At 42.8% G+C, this 20,201-nt stretch overlaps 2 protein-coding genes across 9 annotated transcripts in view; one reads left to right on the plus strand and one right to left on the minus strand.

Moving 5' to 3' along the window:
* Positions 1–204: 204 nt before the first annotated feature.
* On the minus strand, positions 205–12,311 carry WDR73 (WD repeat domain 73). 2 transcript variants are annotated; one of them, XM_056561099.1, is made up of 8 exons: positions 11,995–12,311; positions 11,142–11,213; positions 10,826–10,914; positions 7,144–7,232; positions 5,202–5,269; positions 3,185–3,346; positions 644–1,006; positions 205–548 (listed from the first exon to the last, which is right to left on the minus strand). In XM_056561099.1, exons 2-8 carry the CDS (start codon positions 11,197–11,199, stop codon positions 313–315), a joined length of 1,065 nt encoding a protein of 354 aa, XP_056417074.1. In that variant the 5' UTR covers positions 11,200–11,213; positions 11,995–12,311; the 3' UTR covers positions 205–312. The 2 variants fall into 2 exon arrangements, with proteins under 2 accessions (XP_056417074.1, XP_056417073.1); XM_056561098.1 differs by having other exon boundaries at positions 206–548; positions 11,146–11,213; positions 11,995–12,310.
* An 81-nt stretch (positions 12,312–12,392) lies between these two features.
* Positions 12,393–20,201, plus strand: part of LOC130358207 (piwi-like protein 1) — a 107,942-nt gene continuing 100,133 nt past the window's right edge. Inside the window, exon 1 of one of the 7 annotated variants that reach the window (XM_056561094.1) lies at positions 12,393–12,446. The gene's annotated coding sequence lies outside the window, so the exon portion shown is untranslated. The other 6 variants (XM_056561092.1, XM_056561091.1, XM_056561093.1 and 3 more) reach the window with 6 other exon arrangements.

Raw genomic sequence — 20,201 nt, forward strand, 5'->3', positions numbered from 1 at the left:
TTTTCAGTACACTCCCCTCCCCGTCTCTTTTCAGTACACTCCCCCCCGTCTCTTCAGTACACTCCCCCCCGTCTCTTCAGTACACTCCCCTCCCCGTCTCTTCAGTACACTCCCCTCCCCGTCTATGCCCACTCAATTTCCAGGCACTTAGAAGAAAATTTGGGACCACGCAGTCATTACATATCCTGCCATTGACAGAAGATGCAGAATTTTTGTTTTTTTTTATTAATTTTTGTTACAAAAATTATTAGGATAAAAAAAAAAAAAACACCTTAAGTAATAAAGTTTTCTCAGGTTATGTGGTCAGTATAGCTAGCTCTGCAGGGCGGTGTCCAGCCAGTCCCAGATATGTAAGGAGCCGTCATTTGCAGCGGACACCAGCGTCCTCTCTTTCCATGGGTGCCAGGAGTGGACGGTGACCCTGGGGGCGCTTCCGTCCTCACACTCCCCCATCACAGCGTGGCCCCTGTGGGTAAAGAGCGCATCCACCTCCTTCACTGCTGCGTCCCAGGGTCTTGTATCGTAGATCTGGACTGTACCATCAAAGCCTGTATGGGGGGGGGGGGGGGGAGGACAAGCATACTCTCAGTTCTATTCCACCTCTTCTAACAATCTAGAACATCTGATAATACTGGAGGAATACCTGAGGCGGAGATGCATCCTTCCAGTTTGGGGGCCCAGCAGACGCACATCACATCCCCAGTGGGGGCACTGGGTGACTTAATCTTGGCACATTTCAGGGGGGCTGCTATGTCCCGAGTATCAGTGATAGTGATATGACCCTCAGAGGACAGGATGGCGATCTCTGCACAGGCATCTTGGTTCTCAGACTTTACAGCTGTGCACCACCGTCCTCCATGGGGCACGCTTAGGGCCACGCTCCCCTCACTGGTGATTCCCGGGCGCCGGACGTCAGCGATGATCTGCCGGCCGCTCAGGCAGCACAGATGAATAGTATTAGGATCCAGAAAAGAGAGCGACCCGATCGCCTCATCGCTAGACACAGCTGGGGGTGGAAAGAGGTGTGAAGGGTCACTAGTCACAGTCAAAGCTGCATTCACAATTCAAAAAGACACACCCCTGCTTAGGTGATAAACTATAAAGACACACCCCTGCTTAGGTGATAAACTATAAAAACACACCCCTGCTTAGGTACCATATAAAGACACACCCCTGCTTAGGTGATAAACTATAAAGACACACCCCTGCTTAGGTGATAAACTATGAAGACATTATGAAAACCAAACCCCAGTCACCTAGGTGACGGGGTATGAACTTGTAAAAAAAAAAAAAATCCTCCCTTAAAAGGGGTACTTCGCTGCTCAGTGTTTGGAACAAATTGTTCCGAACGCTGGAGTCGGGAGCTCGTGATGTCATAGCTCCACCTCCTCATTATGTCATGCCCTGCCCCCTTAATGCAAGTCTAGGGGAGGGGGCTTGACGGCCTATAATCTTATGGGTGGGTCTTAAAACTTCACTTTTATTACAAAATATTAAAAGGGCTGAATAACAAGTGTATTAAAAGAATCCAGCACGGTCCCACAAAATGATTACACTGTCCTTTATGGAGTAGAGATTATACAGCCACATATGAGGTGTAACTAAGCTGTATTGTTTAAAATCAAACACACAATGTCTCCCCTACGTGTTTCGTGGTAACAACCATGTCCTCAGGAGTTAAGAGACATATAGCCACAAAGACATTTTTTGTTTAGGGGTTTATACCCCATCACCTAGGTGACTGGGGTTTGGTTTTCATAATAAAATTGTACTCTTTCCCTGCCTTGAGCAATTTGTGTGCAAACTATAAAGACACACCCCATCATAGATGCCAGATATAAAGACACACCCCTTCATAGATGCCAGATATAAAGACACACCCCTTCATAGATGCCAGATATAAAGACACACCCCTTCATAGATGCCAGATATAAAGACACACACCTTCATAGATGCCAGATATAAAGAAACACCCCTTCATAGATGCCAGATATAAAGACACACCCCTTCATAGATGCCAGATATAAAGACACACCCCTTCATAGATGCCAGATATAAAGACACACCCCTTCATAGATGCCAGATATAAAGACACACCCCTTCATAGATGCCAGATATAAAGACACACCCCTTCATAGATGCCAGATATAAAGACACACCCCGTCATAGCTGCAAGATACAAGATATAAAGACAGACAAGTGTCGGATATATAAAGACACAACCCTGCAAGCTGCCAGATGTATAAAGACACACCCCTGCTTAGCTGCCAGATTAAAAAGATACACCCCTGCTTAGCTGCCAAATTATATAGATACACCCCTGCTTAGCTGCCAAATTATATAGATACACCCCTGCTTAGCTGCCAGATTAAAAAGATACACCCCTGCTTAAATGCAAGATATAAAGACAGACAAGTGTCGGATATATAAAGACACACCCCTGCTTAAGTACCAGATATATAAAGACACACCCCTGCTTAAGTACCAGATATATAAAGACACACCCCTGCTTAAGTACCCGATATATAAAGACACACCCCTGCTTAAGTACCAGATATATAAAGACACACCCCTGCTTAAGTACCAGATATATAAAGACACACCCCTGCTTAAGTACCAGATATATATTTAGACACACCCCTGCTTAAATACCAGATATATATAAAGACACACCCCTGCTTAAATACCAGATATATATATATATATATATAAAGACACACCCCTGCTTAAGTACCAGATATATAAAGACACACCCCTGGTTAACTGCCAAATTATATAGCTACACCCCAGCTTAGCTGCAAGATATAAAGACAGACAGGTGTCGGATATATAAAGACACACCCCTGCATAGGTGGCAGATTATAAAGACATACCCTTGCTTAGCTGCCAGATTATAAAGACACACTTCTGTACTGTGAACTTACAGGAGACCAGCAGCACTATGATTGCAGCTCTGGGGTGTGCGAGAAGTCTAGCTTCCTTTCTGACATTTTGTAAGACAGGCAGCAGCCAATCTTGACACAGACGTCTTTGCTTTCCTGCACACGGGTGACATCCTGCTCTACGCTCCAGTCACATACAGAGCTGCAATCATTTGCACCCGGCACTACATCACCTACAATGCAGCACAGCATAGAGGATTGTGGAAGGTCCCCGCAGTAAAAGGTTCTAACTCGCCACCTACCTAATGTATAGACGCGCTTGGCTGACTCGATCTCGGTTATGTGAACGGCGTTGACCTGGGATCCGTGGACCACGCGTGGCGCTGTCCCACCCAAAATGGCAATTTTTGTCCACGTTTCCTTGCTGGGATCAGACTGTATGGATGTTGTGGGCTGAATGACATCTGTAAGAGGAAGAATCATGACAGGGCAGCTACCAGAGAACAATAGCTCAGCACAATGTTAGAGAGAGAAAGCTGCACTTAAAGGGGTACGCCGGTGGAAAACATTGTTTTTTTTTTTTTTTTAAATCAACTGGTGCCAGCAAGTTAAACAGATTTGTAAATCACTTCTATTAAAAAATCTTAATCCTTCCAGTACTTTTAAGGGGCTGTATACTAAAGAGAAATCAAAAAAAGAAATGCATCTCCTCTGATGTCATGACCACAGTGCTCTCTGCTGACCTCTGCTGTCCATTTTAGGAACTGTCCCGAGTAGGAGAAAATCCCCATAGCAAACATATGCTGCTCTGGACAGTTCCTAAAATGGACAGCAGAGGTCAGCAGAGAGCACTGTGGTCATGACATCAGAGGAAATGCATTTCTTTTTTGGATTTCTCTTTAGTATACAGCCCCTAAAAAGTACTGGAAGGATTAAGATTTTTTAATAGAAGTGATTTGCAAATCTGTTTAAGTTGCTGGCACCAGTTGATTTAAAAGAAAAAGTTTTCCCCGGGAGTACCCCTTTAATGCAAAACTACAACTCCCAGCATGCCCGGACAGCCGACGGCTGTCCGGGCATGCTGGGAGTTGAAGTTTTGCAACAACAGGAGGCACCCTGGTTGGGGAAATTTATTTAAAAAAACAAAACAAAGAAAAACTAAAATGTTACATAACCATAAGTATTCATACCCTTTGCTATGACACTTGATATTTATCTCTGGCTCCTCCCATTTCTCCTCATCTCTGATATGCTTCTCCACCTTGGTTGGAGTCACCAGGGGTTAATTCATCTGATTGGACAGGATTTGGGAAGACACCGCCCTGTCTATATAAGGTCTCACAGCTGACAATGTATATCAGAGCAAACACTGAGCCATGAGGAGGAAAGAACTGCCTGTAGAGCTCAGACACAGCCCTGTCTATATAAGGTCTCACAGCTGACAATGTATATCAGAGCAAACACTGAGCCATGAGGAGGAAAGAACTGCCTGTAGACATCAGACACATCCCTGTCTATATAAGGTCTCACAGCGGACAATGTATATCAGAGCAAACACCAAGCCATGAGGTGGAAAGAACTGACTGTAGAGCTCAGACACATCCCTGTCTATATAAGGTCTCACAGCTGACAATGTAAATCAGAGCAAACACTGAGCCATGAGGAGGAAAGAACTGCCTGTAGAGCTCAGACACATCCCTGTCTATATAAGGTCTCACAGCGGACAATGTATATCAGAGCAAACACCAAGACATGAGGTGGAAAGAACTGCCTGTAGACATCAGACACAGCCCTGTCTATATAAGGTCTCACAGCTGACAATGTATATCAGAGCAAACACTGAGCCATAAGGGGGAAAGGACTGCCTGTAGACATCAGACACATCCCTGTCTATATAAGGTCTCACAGCTGACAATGTATATCAGAGCAAACACTGAGCCATAAGGAGGAAAGGACTGCCTGTAGACATCAGACACAGCCCTGTCTATATAAGGTCTCACAGCTGACAATGTATATCAGAGCAAACACTGAGCCATGAGGTGAAAAGAACTGCCTGTAGAGCTCAGAGACAGGATTGTGTGAAGGAACAGATCTATAGAAGGGACAAAAACATTTCTGCTGCACTAAAATTTCCCAAGAGCTCAGTGTCCTCCATAATTCTTACATGGAAGAAGAAGGAACAACCAGGACTCCTACTAGAGCTGCCGCCCCACCAAACTAAGTAATCGGGGGAGAAGGGTCTTGGTGTAGAGAAAAAAAAGTGAAAGGGTCTGAATACTTTCCGAATGCTCTGTGTATATACATGAAGAAAACTTTTACCTTTATCTTCAGCTCCAATCTGCCAGATCTGGACATGAGCAGAGGACGGAGCACTGGTGACCAGGAGACTAGAAGAGGAGACATAGGTAGAGATCACATGTACAGCTCCTGGGTATATACAGTCATATATACTGTCGGAATGTAATTACTACAATATCATATTGGAGTACATAGGATTCTGGATGGTGATTTGTGGTGTCGGTCGGTGACTATATGAACCTCAGACTCCAGTAGTGAGAAGGGAACATAACAGGAAGGGCTGCGGGGAGGGAAATCTCTGCAGGTTCCTGTGCAGATTGTTAGATACAAGGAGAATCCCATCTACAGAACACAGATGTGTAAGAATTACCGCCATATCATACCCCAGACTATGTACACAGTGACCCCACCAGCAGAATAGTGAGTACAGCTCTAGAGTATAATAAAGGAAATAACTCAGGATCAGTACAGGATAAGTAATGTAATGTATGTACACAGTGATCTCACCAGCAGAATAGTGAGTGCAGCTCTGGAGTATAATACAGGATATAACTCAGGATCAGTACAGGATAAGTAATGTAATGTATGTACACAGTGACATCACCAGGAGAATAGTGAGTACAGCTCTGGAGTATAATACAGGATATAACTCAGGATCAGTACAGGATAAGTAATGTAATGTACGTACACAGTGACCTCACCAGCAGAATAGTGAGTACAGCTCTGGAGTATAATACAGGATATAACTCAGGATCAGTACAGGATAAGTAATGTATGTACACAGTGACCTACCAGCAGAATAGTGAGTACAGCTCTGGAGTATAATACAGGATATAACTCAGGATCAGTACAGGATAAGTAATGTAATGTATGTACACAGTGACCTCACCAGCAGAATAGTGAGTACAGCTCTGGAGTATAATACAGGATATAACTCAGGATCAGTACAGGATAAGTAATGTAATGTATGTACACAGTGACCTCACCAGCAGAATAGTGAGTACAGCTCTGGAGTATAATACAGGATATAACTCAGGATCAGTACAGGATAAGTAATGTAATGTATGTACACAGTGACCTCACCAGCAGAATAGTGAGTACAGCTCTGGGGTATAATACAGGATATAACTCAGGATCAGTAATGTAATGTATGTACACAGTGACTTCACCAGCAGAATAGTGAGCACAGCTCTGGAGTATAATACAGGATATAACTCAGGATCAGTACAGGATAAGTAATGTAATGTATGTACACAATGACCTCACCAGCAGAATAGTGAGTACAGCTCTGGAGTATAATACAGGATATAACTCAGGATCAGTACAGGATAAGTAATGTAATGTATGTACACAGTGACCTCACCAGCAGAATAGTGAGTACAGCTCTGGAGTATAATACAGGATATAACTCAGGGTCAGTACAGGATAAGTAATGTAATGTATATACACAGTGACCTCACCAGCAGAATAGTGAGTACAGCTCTGGAGTATAATACAGGATATAACTCAGGATCAGTACAGGATAAATAATGTAATGTATGTACACAGTGACCTCACCAGCAGAATAGTGAGTACAGCTCTGGAGTATAATACAGGATATAACTCAGGATCAGTACAGGATAAGTAATGTAATGTATGTACACAGTGACCCCACCAGCAGAATAGTGAGTACAGCTCTGGAGTATAATACAGGATATAACTCAGGATCAGTACAGGATAAATAATGTAATGTATGTACACAGTGACCCCACCAGCAGAATAGTGAGTACGGCTTTGGAGTATAATACAGGGCTGCTCAAAAATGGTGTTCTTCAAACCTTTGGCTGTCCAGGCATGCTGGGAGTTGTAGTTTTGCAATAGCTGGAGGCACCGGGTTGAGAAACACTGCATTATCCTATTATTTTGGATCACAGCAGGTCTGGACATAGGGGACAATCAGTGCGATTATAAAAGGGTCCTCTACCTGGTATGGGGGATGTGCTGGAGGCTGTAGATTGGGTGCTGGGAGAACCCTCCGTGCTCCACCCTCAGATCCCTCTCTGGACACAGACCCTGCGGGGAGGAGAAGAAAGTGCAAGTGAATTCCTGCCCGGTGTTTACATGGATATCACCAGGAAGACGTCCAGCGAACAATAGAGGACGGGAAGTTCACTGGGAGAGCACGGAACCCTGAAGGGGACCGTACACGGCTTTCCCAGGCTCCTGAATGGTAAATTATCCTCGGTGCCCAACAATCAGGGGTTGTAATTAAACTGATGTGTTATTCAGGAGTCTATAAAAGCTGAGTTATTATGAATAAATGTACTTTAACTATAATAGGGATTTGCATGTCTTTACTAGGCCCCTGAAAGGCTAAACGTCTAGGCAACTGCCCCCCCCCCCCAATTCCCCATCTATCTGCATAATATGCAGATACTTGAGAAAGCTGGGTACTAACCAGTACATGTCAGGACAGCTTCCGTAGGGAAGGCCAGTGAAACAATAGTGGATGAAGTATTGCATTAGAAGGCTAATTTGATATTCAGCAGCCTAGGAAAGCTGGGTATCTGCCCAGCAGGATTAATTATTACATGAAAGTCAAATCTGATTCTACTAAAATAAATTCATCCTGTACATCCATGGCTGCATAGGTGGGTAAGATTTGCCATTCAGGAGTCTGGGAAAGCTGAGTAACTACCATAGTGGCTTCATAATGGCTCCCACTGTGTTACCCAGCTAACATAAGACCTATGAATGGCAAATATGTCTTTTACATTATAATTAGTTTAGTCTGTCTTTTTATTGCTGTGCATAAAGGTACAGTTGTCATTCAGTACCTAGGAAAGCTGAGTAACTATCATAATGGTTCCATAATAGACCTTACAGTGAGTGTGACCCAGCTCACCCTGATCCCTCAATGGCAAATGTGTTTGGTTACATTATAACCAATTCTGTTTATTGATGTGCATACAGGGATAATTGCCATTCAGGAGCCTGGAAAAGCTGCGTACCTACAAATGTGGGCTGTCAACCAAAATTCCAAATCTACCTTGGTATGCAGGGATATGGGTGGTGGGTTGGGACAGAATAGATTTACTATTGCAATTAGGAATATGGGAAAGCTGGGTAACTGCCCAACAGAATATGTCATATCTGATTTTGCTATACAACATCCATCCTGATTACATACTGCGGCATCATTGGTTATGTTCTGCCATTAAGGAGTCTGGGAAAGCTGAGTAGGTCAAGTATGACATCATTATTCAATACCATCCCCCACACTGGGCATATCCAGCTCCCTCCCTATGTCTGGTTATACAATACTTTCTTAATACCAGCAAAACTGCTATTCAGGACTCTGAGAAAGCTGGGAGCTCTCCTAGGGAGATGTTACCATGGTTCATCCGACCCCTAAGTGGCAAATTCCCCCAGATAAGACCCAAGAGGGTGTCAGTTTTATATCTATCACAATAATGCCAGGTAGACATGTCATTCAGGAGCCTGGAAAAGCTGAGTAAGTATCAATATGGGGCCACACAGGCTCCTGCTAAAATGTCAGTGTTTACTTACTACTGAAATACTGACGGAGAATAAAATGTATGAGAACAGTGTCCCCTGGTGGTGGAAAGTGAGAAGACAAAAGTCCCACCACCAGGTTTAAAGGGGTACTGGGCAGAAATAAATCTCATCCCCTATCCGAAGTATAGGGGATAAGATGTCTGATCGTGGGGGTCCCGCCGATGGAGACCCCCGAGATCTCCGGGCCGGCATCAGCGGTGGCATCCGGAACACGGAAGCTTGGTGCTTCCGTGACGTCACGCCCCCTCCATTCATGTCTATGGGAGGGGGCGTGACGGCTACGTAGTAGCCGCCACGCCTCCTCCCATAGACATGGGGGTGTGGCGGCTGTAGTCGCCAGTCATCCAGCACGGAGCAGAGTTCGTGCCATACACGGATGGCTAGGGTGCCGTGCCGGAGATCGCGGGGGTCCCGCTGCTGGGGATAGTAGATAAGATGTTTTTCGGTGGAGTACCTCTTTAATCTGTTGGAGACGGAGGGCGTACCTGTACTATAACACGGGGCAATGCCATAGCGGGTCAGGCCCGGCCTCTAACAATAGCCGGGATCCGTGGCTAATAGCGCGGAGCACTGATCGTGGTGACCCGTGCTATTAACCCTTTACACGTGGTGTTCAAAGTTGAACACTGCATCTAAAGTGTAAACTAATGCCGGTTAGCTCAGGGGGCTGTTCGGGATCGCCACGGCGAAATCGCTGCATCCCGATCAGCTGTAGGACACAAGGAGGGTCCCCTTACCTGCCTTCTGGTGTCCGATCGCCGAATGACTGCTCAGTGCCCGAGATCCAGGCATGAGCAGTCAAGCGGCAGAATCATTGATCAGTGGTTTCCTATGAGAAACCATTGATCAATGTAAAATATCAGTGTTTTCAGTGTTATAGTCCCCTATGGGATAACAATGATCAATGTTATAGATCAGTGTGTGCAGTGTTATAGTCTCCTATGAGATAACAGTGATCTATGTAAAAGATCAGTGTGTGCAGTGTTATAGGTCCCTATGGGATAACAATGATCAATGTAAGAGATCAGTGTGTGCAGTGTTATAGGTCCCTATGGGATAACAATGATCAATGTAAAAGATCAGTGTGTGCTGTGTTATAGGTCCCTATGGGATAACAATGATCAATGTAAAAGATCAGTGTGTGCAGTGTTATAGTCTCCTATGGGATAACAATGATCAATGTAAGAGATCAGTGTGTGCAGTGTTATAGTATCCTATGGGAGCTATAACAAAGCAAAAAAAAAAAAGTGAAAAGAAAAAAAGTTAATAAAGATCATTTAACCCCTTCCCTAATAAAAGTTTGAATCACCCCCCTTTTCCCATTAAAAAAAAAACAAACGGTGTAAATAAAAAGAAACATGTGGTATCGCCGCGTGCGGAAATGTCTGAATTATAAAACTATATCATTTATTAAACCGCACGGTCAATGGCGTGCGCACAAAAGAATTCCAAAGTCCAAAATAGCGTATTTTTGGTCACTTTTTATATCATGAAAAAATGAATAAAAAGCGATCAAAAAGTCTGATTAATACAAGATGGTACCACTAAAAACTTCAGATCACGGCGCAAAAATGAGTCCTCATACCGCCCCATATGCGTAAAAATAAAAAAGTTATAGGGGTCAGAAGATGACAATTATAAACGTATACATTTTCCTGCATGTAGTTATGATTTTTTTCAGAAGTGCGACAAAATCAAACCTATATAAGTAGGGAATCATTTTAACCGTATGGACCTACAGAATAAAGATAAGGTGTCATTTTTACCGAAAAATGTACTGTGTAGAAACGGAAGTCCCCAAAATGTACTAAATGGCGTTTTTTCTTCAATTCTGTCGCACAATTATTTTTTTTCCCGTTTCGACGTAGATTTTTGGGTAAAATGACTGATGTCATTACAAAGTAGAATTGGTGACGCAAAAAATAAGCCATCGTATGGATTTTTAGGTGCAAAATTGAAAGAGTTATGATATTTAAAAGGTAAGGAGGAAAAAAACAAAAGTGCAAAAACAAAAAAAACCTCCGTCCCCAAGCGGTTTAAGGGCCGGTACAGTTATGTGACCTGCTGGGTCGTCTCCTGGTTCTTACCTGGTTCTCGGTCTCATGAAGTTTCTGTGGGAAGAGCAGCTGCAGGATTTCATTATTCTGGGGTCTGGTGTACCCCGCTATACAGATACCTGCGAGACAAAGGGGTTAATAATGTACCCTCCTACACAGGGGGTGTGCCTGCACTGAGGGGGTTAATGAGTATGTCATACCGCCATATAGAGACCTCCAACCTGTGACTGTTCAGCTGCAGCACAACTACAACTACCAGCATTCTCTGACAGCCACAAGAACATAGTATATAGGGGGCAGAGCTTTGTTAGGACACTAGGGGGCACCACCGAGTCATAGATCATACCCACTCTTATCACCCGTCCATTGTATGACCCTCGTCGCCTCCTGTAACTCAAAGTCATGAAGATCTTTATACCTGTAATGGGAAACAAAACAATCACTAAGGGATCCCCCATAACAGTGTCATCTACAGATCCCCCATAACAGTGTCATCTACAGATCCCCCATAACAGTGTCCTCTACAGATCCCCCATAACAGTGTGTCCTCTACAGATCCCCCATAACAGTGTCAACTACAGATCCCCCATAACAGTGTCAACTACAGATCCCCCATAACAGTGTGCCCTCTACAGATCCCCCATAACAGTGTGTCCTCTACAGATCCCCCATAACAGTGTGTCATCTACAGATCCCCCATAACAGTGTGTCATCTACAGATCCCCCATAACAGTGTGTCATCTACAGATCCCCCATAACAGTGTGTCATCTACAGATCCCCCATAACAGTGTGTCATCTACAGATCCCCCATAACAGTGTGTCCTCTACAGATCCCCCATAACAGTGTGTCCTCTACAGATCCCCATAACAGTGTGTCCTCTACAGATCCCCATAACAGTGTGTCATCTACAGATCCCCCATAACAGTGTGTCATCTACAGATTCCCCTAACAGTGTGTCCTCTACAGATTCCCCTAACAGTGTGTCCTCTACAGATCCCCCAAAACAGTGTGTCATCTACAGATCCCCCATAACAGTGTGTCATCTACAGATCCCCCATAACAGTGTGTCATCTACAGATCCCCCATAACAGCGTGTCCTCTACAGATCCCCCATAACAGTGTGTCATCCATAGTTCCCATCAGTTGTGCAGGCAGTATAACTCCCATCATCCTTATAGTTTCTCCCCATACACTTACAGCTTTATAGAGTCCAGCAGCCAGTCCTCACACTCCTCACTGCCCATCGTTGTATATGCCGCCTCCTCCACACCCTGGAAGCCGTATCACATATAGGCACCTCACTTATAACTCATAACATCTGATAAAACGTCTATAATGCTGATGTATGTCACTACTAATAAAGTTATTTTCTGCTACAATGTATGTACAGAACTACACAGCTTTTTGCCCAAAACAAACATGTCGCACAGCCGCCGGCTACGGCTCTGACGGTCATGTTGCTTTCTGGCAGCTAAGCTGTAACAAATAATAATAATATGCCAGACGTAAACATGGAAATTCTCCCGCTTCCGCTACGTCTTACGTCACACGCATGCGCGCCAAGCGAACACATAAAGGGCAGTTAGAAAGCGTTTCTACCGTTAGCAGAGGAGCCTTTCACGCATGCGCAGTTGGCAGTTTGGCGTTTGGTGAGCGCTGAGGTGACGTGTTTGTGGTGGAGGTCCCATAGTATTGGGTTATTCATAGTTTATATTGCTAGAGGTGTGGAACTACAAGTCTCAGCGAGTCTATAAGTATAGTTTTTTTTTTTTTAACAATTTGTTAATACTCTGTAATATATAATATATATATATTACAAACATATGGCGTTTGCAGGGTGTTGGTAAGCATCACACTTTATGTGAGGTAAATCTGAGTTAAATTCCTCACATGGAAGGTAAAATTGAGTCTTTAGTGCCAATTTGTGTAAGAAACCTGCAGATAAATTCCTTGTGCGCCATATCTGCTTCTTTGCAGGTTTTGGCAATGCCACATTTTACGTGAGGTAACGGACGGTGAAAACTACACTGGCGCCATTTCACAACAGTTTTTTATTTTTTTTATAAATTTTTTTCAGTATTATCACGTTTTTGAGGTAAAATGCGTAATTTGATGGCTCGGTCTCAATATATTTGCTTAAATGCATATATAGCTTACGCTCCTGATATGTTTTTTTTTTTTTTCAGACGTGCGATGACAGACCAGTGCCACCTTTATCGGTAAATGTTTGAATATAAGCGTATAGTACTGACTACACCGTTAAATCACGTTTTTTACTTCAAAATGGGACAATATGGGGCAAATTTGCAAAAACTATGGGGGAGATTTATCAAAACCTGTCCAGAGGAGGAGTTGCTGTGTTGCCCATAGCAACCAATCAGATCGCTTCTTTCATTTTGAAGAGACCTTGTTAAAAATGAAAGTAGCGATCTGATTGGTTGCTATGGGCAACTCAGCAACTTTTCCTCTGTACATTTTTTGATCTCCCCCTGTATTTTTGCAGTAGTTGAGAAAACACACACACACACGTGCAATCCTTAACCCTTTTTGTTTACGCACGCTAAGGCCCTGTTCACACAATGGCCCTAATTTACTATTGTAAACCCGACCTCTTTTGTCAGGTGGTGCGCCAGAATTTGCACCAAAAATTTAAAAACCTGACCAACTCTCCAGTTTAATCAGAAAACCCGAAAAAGGGTCGTGGGAAAGGGGGTGTGGCTGCTGAAAATGGGGGAGCGTTCCCGACATTTAAAAAAAATTCCATCAACATTTTATGGCGTTTTCTTTCCTATTTTACGGACAAATATTTTTTATTTTGCCCATTTTTTCTTAAAGGGGTACTCCGCTGCTCAGCGTTTGGAACAAACTGTTCCGAACGGTGGAGATAGCGCCGGGAGCTCGTGACGTCATAGCCCCACCCCCTAATGACGTCATGGCCTGTCCCCTCAATGCATGTCTCCATAGACTTGCATTGAGGGGGCAGGGCTATGACGTCGCAAGCTCCCAGCGCCGTCTCCAGCATTCAGAACATGCTAAAAAAAAAAAAAGTTATTTGTGGGGCAAAATTGGGGGGGGGGGGGGGGGGGGAATGCAATTTTTTTAAACTTTTAGGAGCTTCTATTTCTAAGCAGTACACTTGGTGAAAATAACACATTCTATTGATTCTGTAGATCCATATGATTACAACAATACCCAATTTATATAGGCTTTTTTGTTTTATTTTACAAATGTAAAAAAATTATAACTTTGTACGAAAATTAGTATGCATAAAATTGTCCTTTTCTTACCCCTATAACTTTTTTTATTTTTTCATATACCAGGCTGTAAGGGCTATTTTTTTAATGTTGTAATCTGTTGTTTTTTTCGGTACCATTGTGGTATTGATAAGACTTTTTGATTGCTTTTTACTTTACTGGGGTTTGCTATATATATATATTTTTTTAACTTCTCGTCATAATGTTCTGACATAATGTACTCATACTAATACAAATCCACACATCTCCTGCCTCGTCTGTAATGTTCCTTACTGTACTGACTCTACTACAGATCCACACATCTCCTGCCTCGTCATAATGTTCCTTACTGTACTGACTCTACTACAGATCCACACATCTCCTGCCTCGTCTGTAATGCTCCTTACTGTACTGATACTTCTACAATCCACACATCTCCTGCCTCGTCATAATGTTCCTTACTGTACTGACTCTACTACAGATTCACACATCTCCTGCCTCGTCATAATGTTCCTTACTGTACTGACTCTACTACAGATTCACACATCTCCTGCCTCGTCATAATGTTCCTTACTGTACTGACTCTACTACAGATTCACACATCTCCTGCCTCGTCATAATGTTCCTTACTGTACTGACTCTACTACAGATTCACACATCTCCTGCCTCGTCATAATGTTCCTTACTGTACTGACTCTACTACAGATTCACACATCTCCTGCCTCGTCTGTAATGCTCCTTACTGTACTGATACTTCTACAATCCACACATCTCCTGCCTCGTCATAATGTTCCTTACTGTTCTGATACAACTACAGATCCACACAACTCCTGCCTCGTCCGAAGGAGAGCTAAGCCCTCTGGCTACCTCCACAGTGGATCGCCCCCCAAAATCTCTTCCCCCCCCCCCCCCAAAGCTGCTAGTCCTTGGGTATGTAGTGGGCACAAGTCAGGAGCCCATTCCATACAACCTGAGCGGCACCATGACGGACTAGATCCGTCACGGGTCTAGAAGGGATTAAAAATAGTAAAATGAAACAAAACCTACATAACTTTTTATCTTTTTTTTTTTTAAATCAACTGGTGTCAGAAAGTTAAACAGATTAGTAAATTTACTTTTATATAAAAATCTTAATCCTTCCAGTACTTATCAGCTGCTGTATACTACAGAGGAAGTTGAGTTGTTCTTTTCTGTCAGACCACAGTGCTCTCTGCTGACACCTCTGTCCATGTCAGGAACTGTCCAGAACAGGAGAAGTTTGCTATGGGGATTTGCTCCTACTCTGGACAGTTCCTGACACGGACAGAGGTGTCAGCAGAGAGCATTTTGGTCAGACAGAAAAGAACTACACAACTTACTGTGGAGCGTATGGCAGCTGATAATTTACAAATCTGTATAACTTACTGGCACCAGCTGATTTTTTAAGTTTTCCACCGAAGTACTCCTTTTAAGGCCAAAGTGGGCTGAGTTCTTTTAGGGTACGTTCCCACCTGGCGTATATGCAGCATATTTCACGCTGCGCAAAATCTGTGGCAGCAGTGGGAAATGCGCTGTCCAGCCAGGAGAGGTTTTCTATGGGGATTTGCTCCTGCTCTGGACAGTTCCTGACATGGACAGAGGTGTCAGCAAAGAGTACTGTGGTCAGACAGAAAGGGGGAAAAAAAGGATAACGGCAGCTGATAAGTACTGGAAGGATTAAGATTGTTTTAATAGAAGTAATTAACAAATCTGTTTAACTTTTTGGCACCAGTTTATTTTCAGCGGAGTACCCCTTTAAACAGTGGCAAGTCCAGGTGCAGCCTACAAGTATCTGTAAATTCCCAGCCAAGCCATGGTAGTAATGCTAGGGGAGAGTTATCAAAACCTGTGTAGGGGAAGAGCGGTGCAGTTGCCTATAGCAACCAATCAAATAGCTTTGTTCATTTTTCAGACTATTTAAAAAAAAAAACGCTCTGTTTGCTATGGGCAACTGCACCACTCTTCTACACAGGTTTTGATGAATCTCCCCCAATGTGTATAAGGGGCAGCCACATGTTATCTCATTCATTTCGGTCCACACCTGGCTTTGCCTTCAACCTCAGGTGAATTGTGTTTAGTCTATAATTTGTAGAATATATGGAATCAGATGTTGGCTCTTCTGTCTACCAAAGACTGCATGGGTTTGTGATGCAGTACTGCACTGTGTGAGAGCACTTACATGAAGAATCCAGGGATCTGTAAATAAGAATAGACGCAGCCCATTTGGGCCTTAAGGAGTAGTCCAGTGGTGAACCCAGTGGTGAACAACTTATGCCCTATCCTAAGGATAGGGGATAAGTTTGAGATCGCGGGGGGTCCGACCGCTGGGGCCCCCTGCGATCTCCTGTACGGAGCCCCGACAGCCCGCGGGAAGGGGGCGTGTCGACCTCCGCACTAAGTGGCGGCCGACACGCCCCCTCAATACAACTCTATGGCAGAGCCGAAGCGCTGCCTTCGGCAATCTCTGGCTCTGCCATAGAGATGTATTGAGGGGCCGTGTCGGCCGCCGCTTCGTGCGGAGGTCGACACCCGCTATCTGGCTGTAGAGCCTGGCCCCCGTACAGAGAGATCGCAGGGAGCCCCAGCGGTCGGACCCCCCCACGATCTCAAACTTATCCCCTATCCTTAGGATAGGGGATATGTTTTTCACCACTGGAATACCCCTTTAAGGACGCAGACAATTACATTTTTACGTTTGTTTTTTCCTCCTCGCCTTCAAAAAATCATAACTCTTTTATATTTTCATCCACAGACTAGTATGAGGGCTTGTTTTTTGCACGACCAGTTGTCCGTTGTAATGCCATCACTCACTTTAACATTAAATGTATGGTGCAACCAAAAAAATACTATTTGTGTGGTGAAATTAAAAAGAAAACCGCAATTTTGCTAATTTTGGAAGGTTTTGTTTTCACGCCGTACAATTTATGGTAAAAATGACGTGTGTTCTTTATTCTTTGGGTCAATACGATTAAAATGATACCCATGATTATACACTTTTCTATTACTGTTGCGCTTAAAAAAAAATCGCAAACTTTTTAACCAAATTAGTATGTTTAAAATCCCCCTATTTTGAAGACCCATAACTTTTTCATTTTTCCATATAAGCGGTGGTATGAGGGCTCATTTTTTGCGCCGTGATCTGTACTTTTTATTGATACCATATTTGCTTATATAGACCTTTTAATCCATTTTTTATAAATTTTTTGGGAATAAAATGTTATAAAAATGCATCTATTTTGGCCTTTTTTTTTTACGTTCACGCCGTTCACCGTACAGCACCATTAACATTTTATTTTAATAGTTCAGATATTTACGCACGCTTGATACCAAATATGTATATAAAATATTTTTTTAACACTTTTTGGGGGTGAAATAGGGAAAATGGGACAATTTCTGTTTTTCTTGGGGGAGGGGGCTTTTCACTTTTTTTTTACTTTTTTTTACTTTTTTTTACTTTTATTTTTACACTTTAATAGTCCCCATAAGGGACTATTTATAGCAATTATTCCATTGCTAATCCTGTTCAGTGCTATGTATAGGACATAGCTCTGATCAGTGTTATCGATCATCTTCTGCTTTGGTCTGCGGGAAGGCAGATCAGAGCAGAAGACTTCCGGAAGGTAGCGGGGGCAGGTGAGGGGACCTCTGGCTGGCGTGCAGGATGATCGGATCGCCGCGGCAGCGCTGCTGACGATCCGACCATCCATTTTAGTGACCGCGATGCTGCAGATGCCGTGAACTGTATTGATCACGGCATCTGAGGGGTTAATGGCGGACATCTGCGGGATCGCGGGTGTCCGCCATTACGGGCGGGTCCCTGGCTGCGATCAGCAGCCGGGACTTGCCATGCATGATCCGGGCATCGCTCCGATGCTCCCGGTTATGCTTAGGACGTAAATGTACCAACGCACCAGGACGTACAATTACAGCACTCGCTGTTAAAGGGGTACTCCGGTGGAAAACTTTTTTTTTTTTTTTTTTTTTTTTTTAAATCACCTGGTACCAGAAAGTTAAACTGATTTGTAAATTACTTTTATTAAAAATTCTTAATCCTTCTAGTATTTAGCAGCTGCTGAATACTACAGAGGAAATTATTTTCTTTTTGGAACACAGAGCTTTCTGCTGACATCACGAGCACAGTGCTCTCTGCTGACATCTCTGTCCATTTTAAGAACTGTCCAGAGTAGGAGAAAATCCCCATAGCAAACATATGCTGCTCTGGACAGTTCCTAAAATGGAAAGAGGTGTCAGCAGAGAGCACTGTGGTCATGATGTCAGAGCTCTGTGTTCCAAAAAGAAAATAATTTCCTCTGTAGTATTCAACAGCTAAAAAGTACTGGAAGGATTAAGATTTTTTTAATAGAAGTAATTTACAAATCTGTTTAACTTTCTGGCACCAGTTGATAAAACTGGAGTACCCCTTAATAGCCATAACTCTTCTAATTTTCCCATCTACAGACCCAACTAAGGACTTTATATGCTTTATAGAGCAGTGAAAGATGTCATTGCAAAGGGAAATTTTTCAGATTATTAGCTGAGAGTTTTGTATATTTTGGGAACTTCTTTTAAATGTCGTTCACCATGCGGTCAAACTGACATGTTATCTTGATTCTTCAGGTCCGTACGATTCCAATAATACCCACTTTACATTAACTATTTTTACTTCTTAAATGAGTGTACTTAACATTGCCCTGGTATTTTACTCCCTATGGAGATGTTATGTTGCTCATTTTTGTGCTAGGAAAGAAGATTGTCCAGTGCACACGTGTAAAACCGAGCTGCTTTATTGCATAGTGGCCATGGGATACATCGGACACTCAGGTAACGTGACGCGTTTCGGCCCGCAGGGCCTTAGTCATACATTGTGTATGACTAAGGCCCTGCGGGCCGAAACGCGTCACGTTACCTGAGTGTCCGATGTATCCCATGGCAACTATGCAATAAAGCAGCTCGGTTTTACACGTGTGTGCGCTGGACAATCTTCTTTCCTTGCATACGTTTGGACTGGTCCTGTCCGCGCGCAGAAGCCTGGGGATGAGCTGGTTCTACTCGATTGCACCTATGTAATGTTTTATATATTTCAACTTGGCATAGGTAGCAACATAATTCGCAAGAAAGTTACAGCTGTGGGCAACCAGCAGCGGCTTAGTTGAGTGTGAATATACCCCAAGTCCGACTGAATTTCCGGGGAATTGCACCAGGGTGGCAATTAATTTGTAAGCGGATCTGCCAAAAGCATCCTTAACCCCTTAAGGACCAGGCCCATTTTGGCCTTAAGGACCAGACCAATTTTATTTTTGCATTTTCGTTTTTTCCTCCTCTCCTTCTAAATATCATAACTCTCTTATATTTCCATCCACAGACCCATATGAGGGCTTGTTTTTTGCGTCACCAATTGTACTTTGTAATGACATCACTTATTTTACCATAAAATGTATGGCGCAACCAAACAAATATTATTTATGAGGAAAAATTGAATAGAAGACTGCAATTTAGCAAATTTTGGAAGGTTTTTTTTTTTTCACGCTATACACTTTCTGGTAAAAATGACATGTTTTCTTTATTCTGTGGGTCAATACGATTAAAATGATACCCATGTTATATGCTTTTCTATAATTGTACCACTTAAAAACAAATCTCAAACCATTTTAACAAAATTAGTATGTTTGAAATTGCCATATTTTGACCACCTATAACTTTCTCACTTTTCCGTATATGGGGCGGTATGTGGGCTAATTTTTTGCGCCATAATCTGTAGTTTTTATCAGTGCCACTTTTGCTTAGGTTTTACTTTTTTATACATTTTTATAAATTTTTTGGAATAAAATGACAAAAAAGCAGCAATTTTGGACTTTTAAATTTTTTTTTACGTTTATGCAGTTCACCGTACTGGATGATTGACTATATATTTTAATATTTCAGACTTTTACGCACGCGGCGATACCAAATATATGTATTTTTTTTATGCTTTTTTGGGGGTAAAATGGGAAAAACTGAAGTTTTTATTTTTTATTGGGGAGGGGATTTTTCTAATTTTTTCCTTTTTTATTTTACATTTTGTAACTTTTTTTTTTTTTTTTTTTAACACTTTTTATGTCCCCATAGGGGACTATTCACTGCAATCAGTTGATTGCTAATACTGTTCAGTGCTAT

The sequence above is a fragment of the Hyla sarda genome, chromosome 2, assembly GCF_029499605.1.
Source record: "Hyla sarda isolate aHylSar1 chromosome 2, aHylSar1.hap1, whole genome shotgun sequence".
Lineage (NCBI taxonomy): Eukaryota > Metazoa > Chordata > Amphibia > Anura > Hylidae > Hyla > Hyla sarda.

What these genes read in the sequence shown, in the direction of transcription:
- WDR73 (XM_056561098.1), bottom strand. Translation starts at nt 12,041, where the DNA reads ATGGGCAGTGAGGAGTGTGAGGACTGGCTGCTGGACTCTATAAAGCT. An exon ending in CTGCTGGACTCTATAAAGCT is followed by an intron (nt 11,214 to 11,994) that starts GTAAGTGTATGG and finishes TTCCCATTACAG; the next exon opens with GTATAAAGATCTTCATGACT. An exon ending in AGGATGCATCTCCGCCTCAG is followed by an intron (nt 549 to 643) that starts GTATTCCTCCAG and finishes CCCCCCATACAG; the next exon opens with GCTTTGATGGTACAGTCCAG.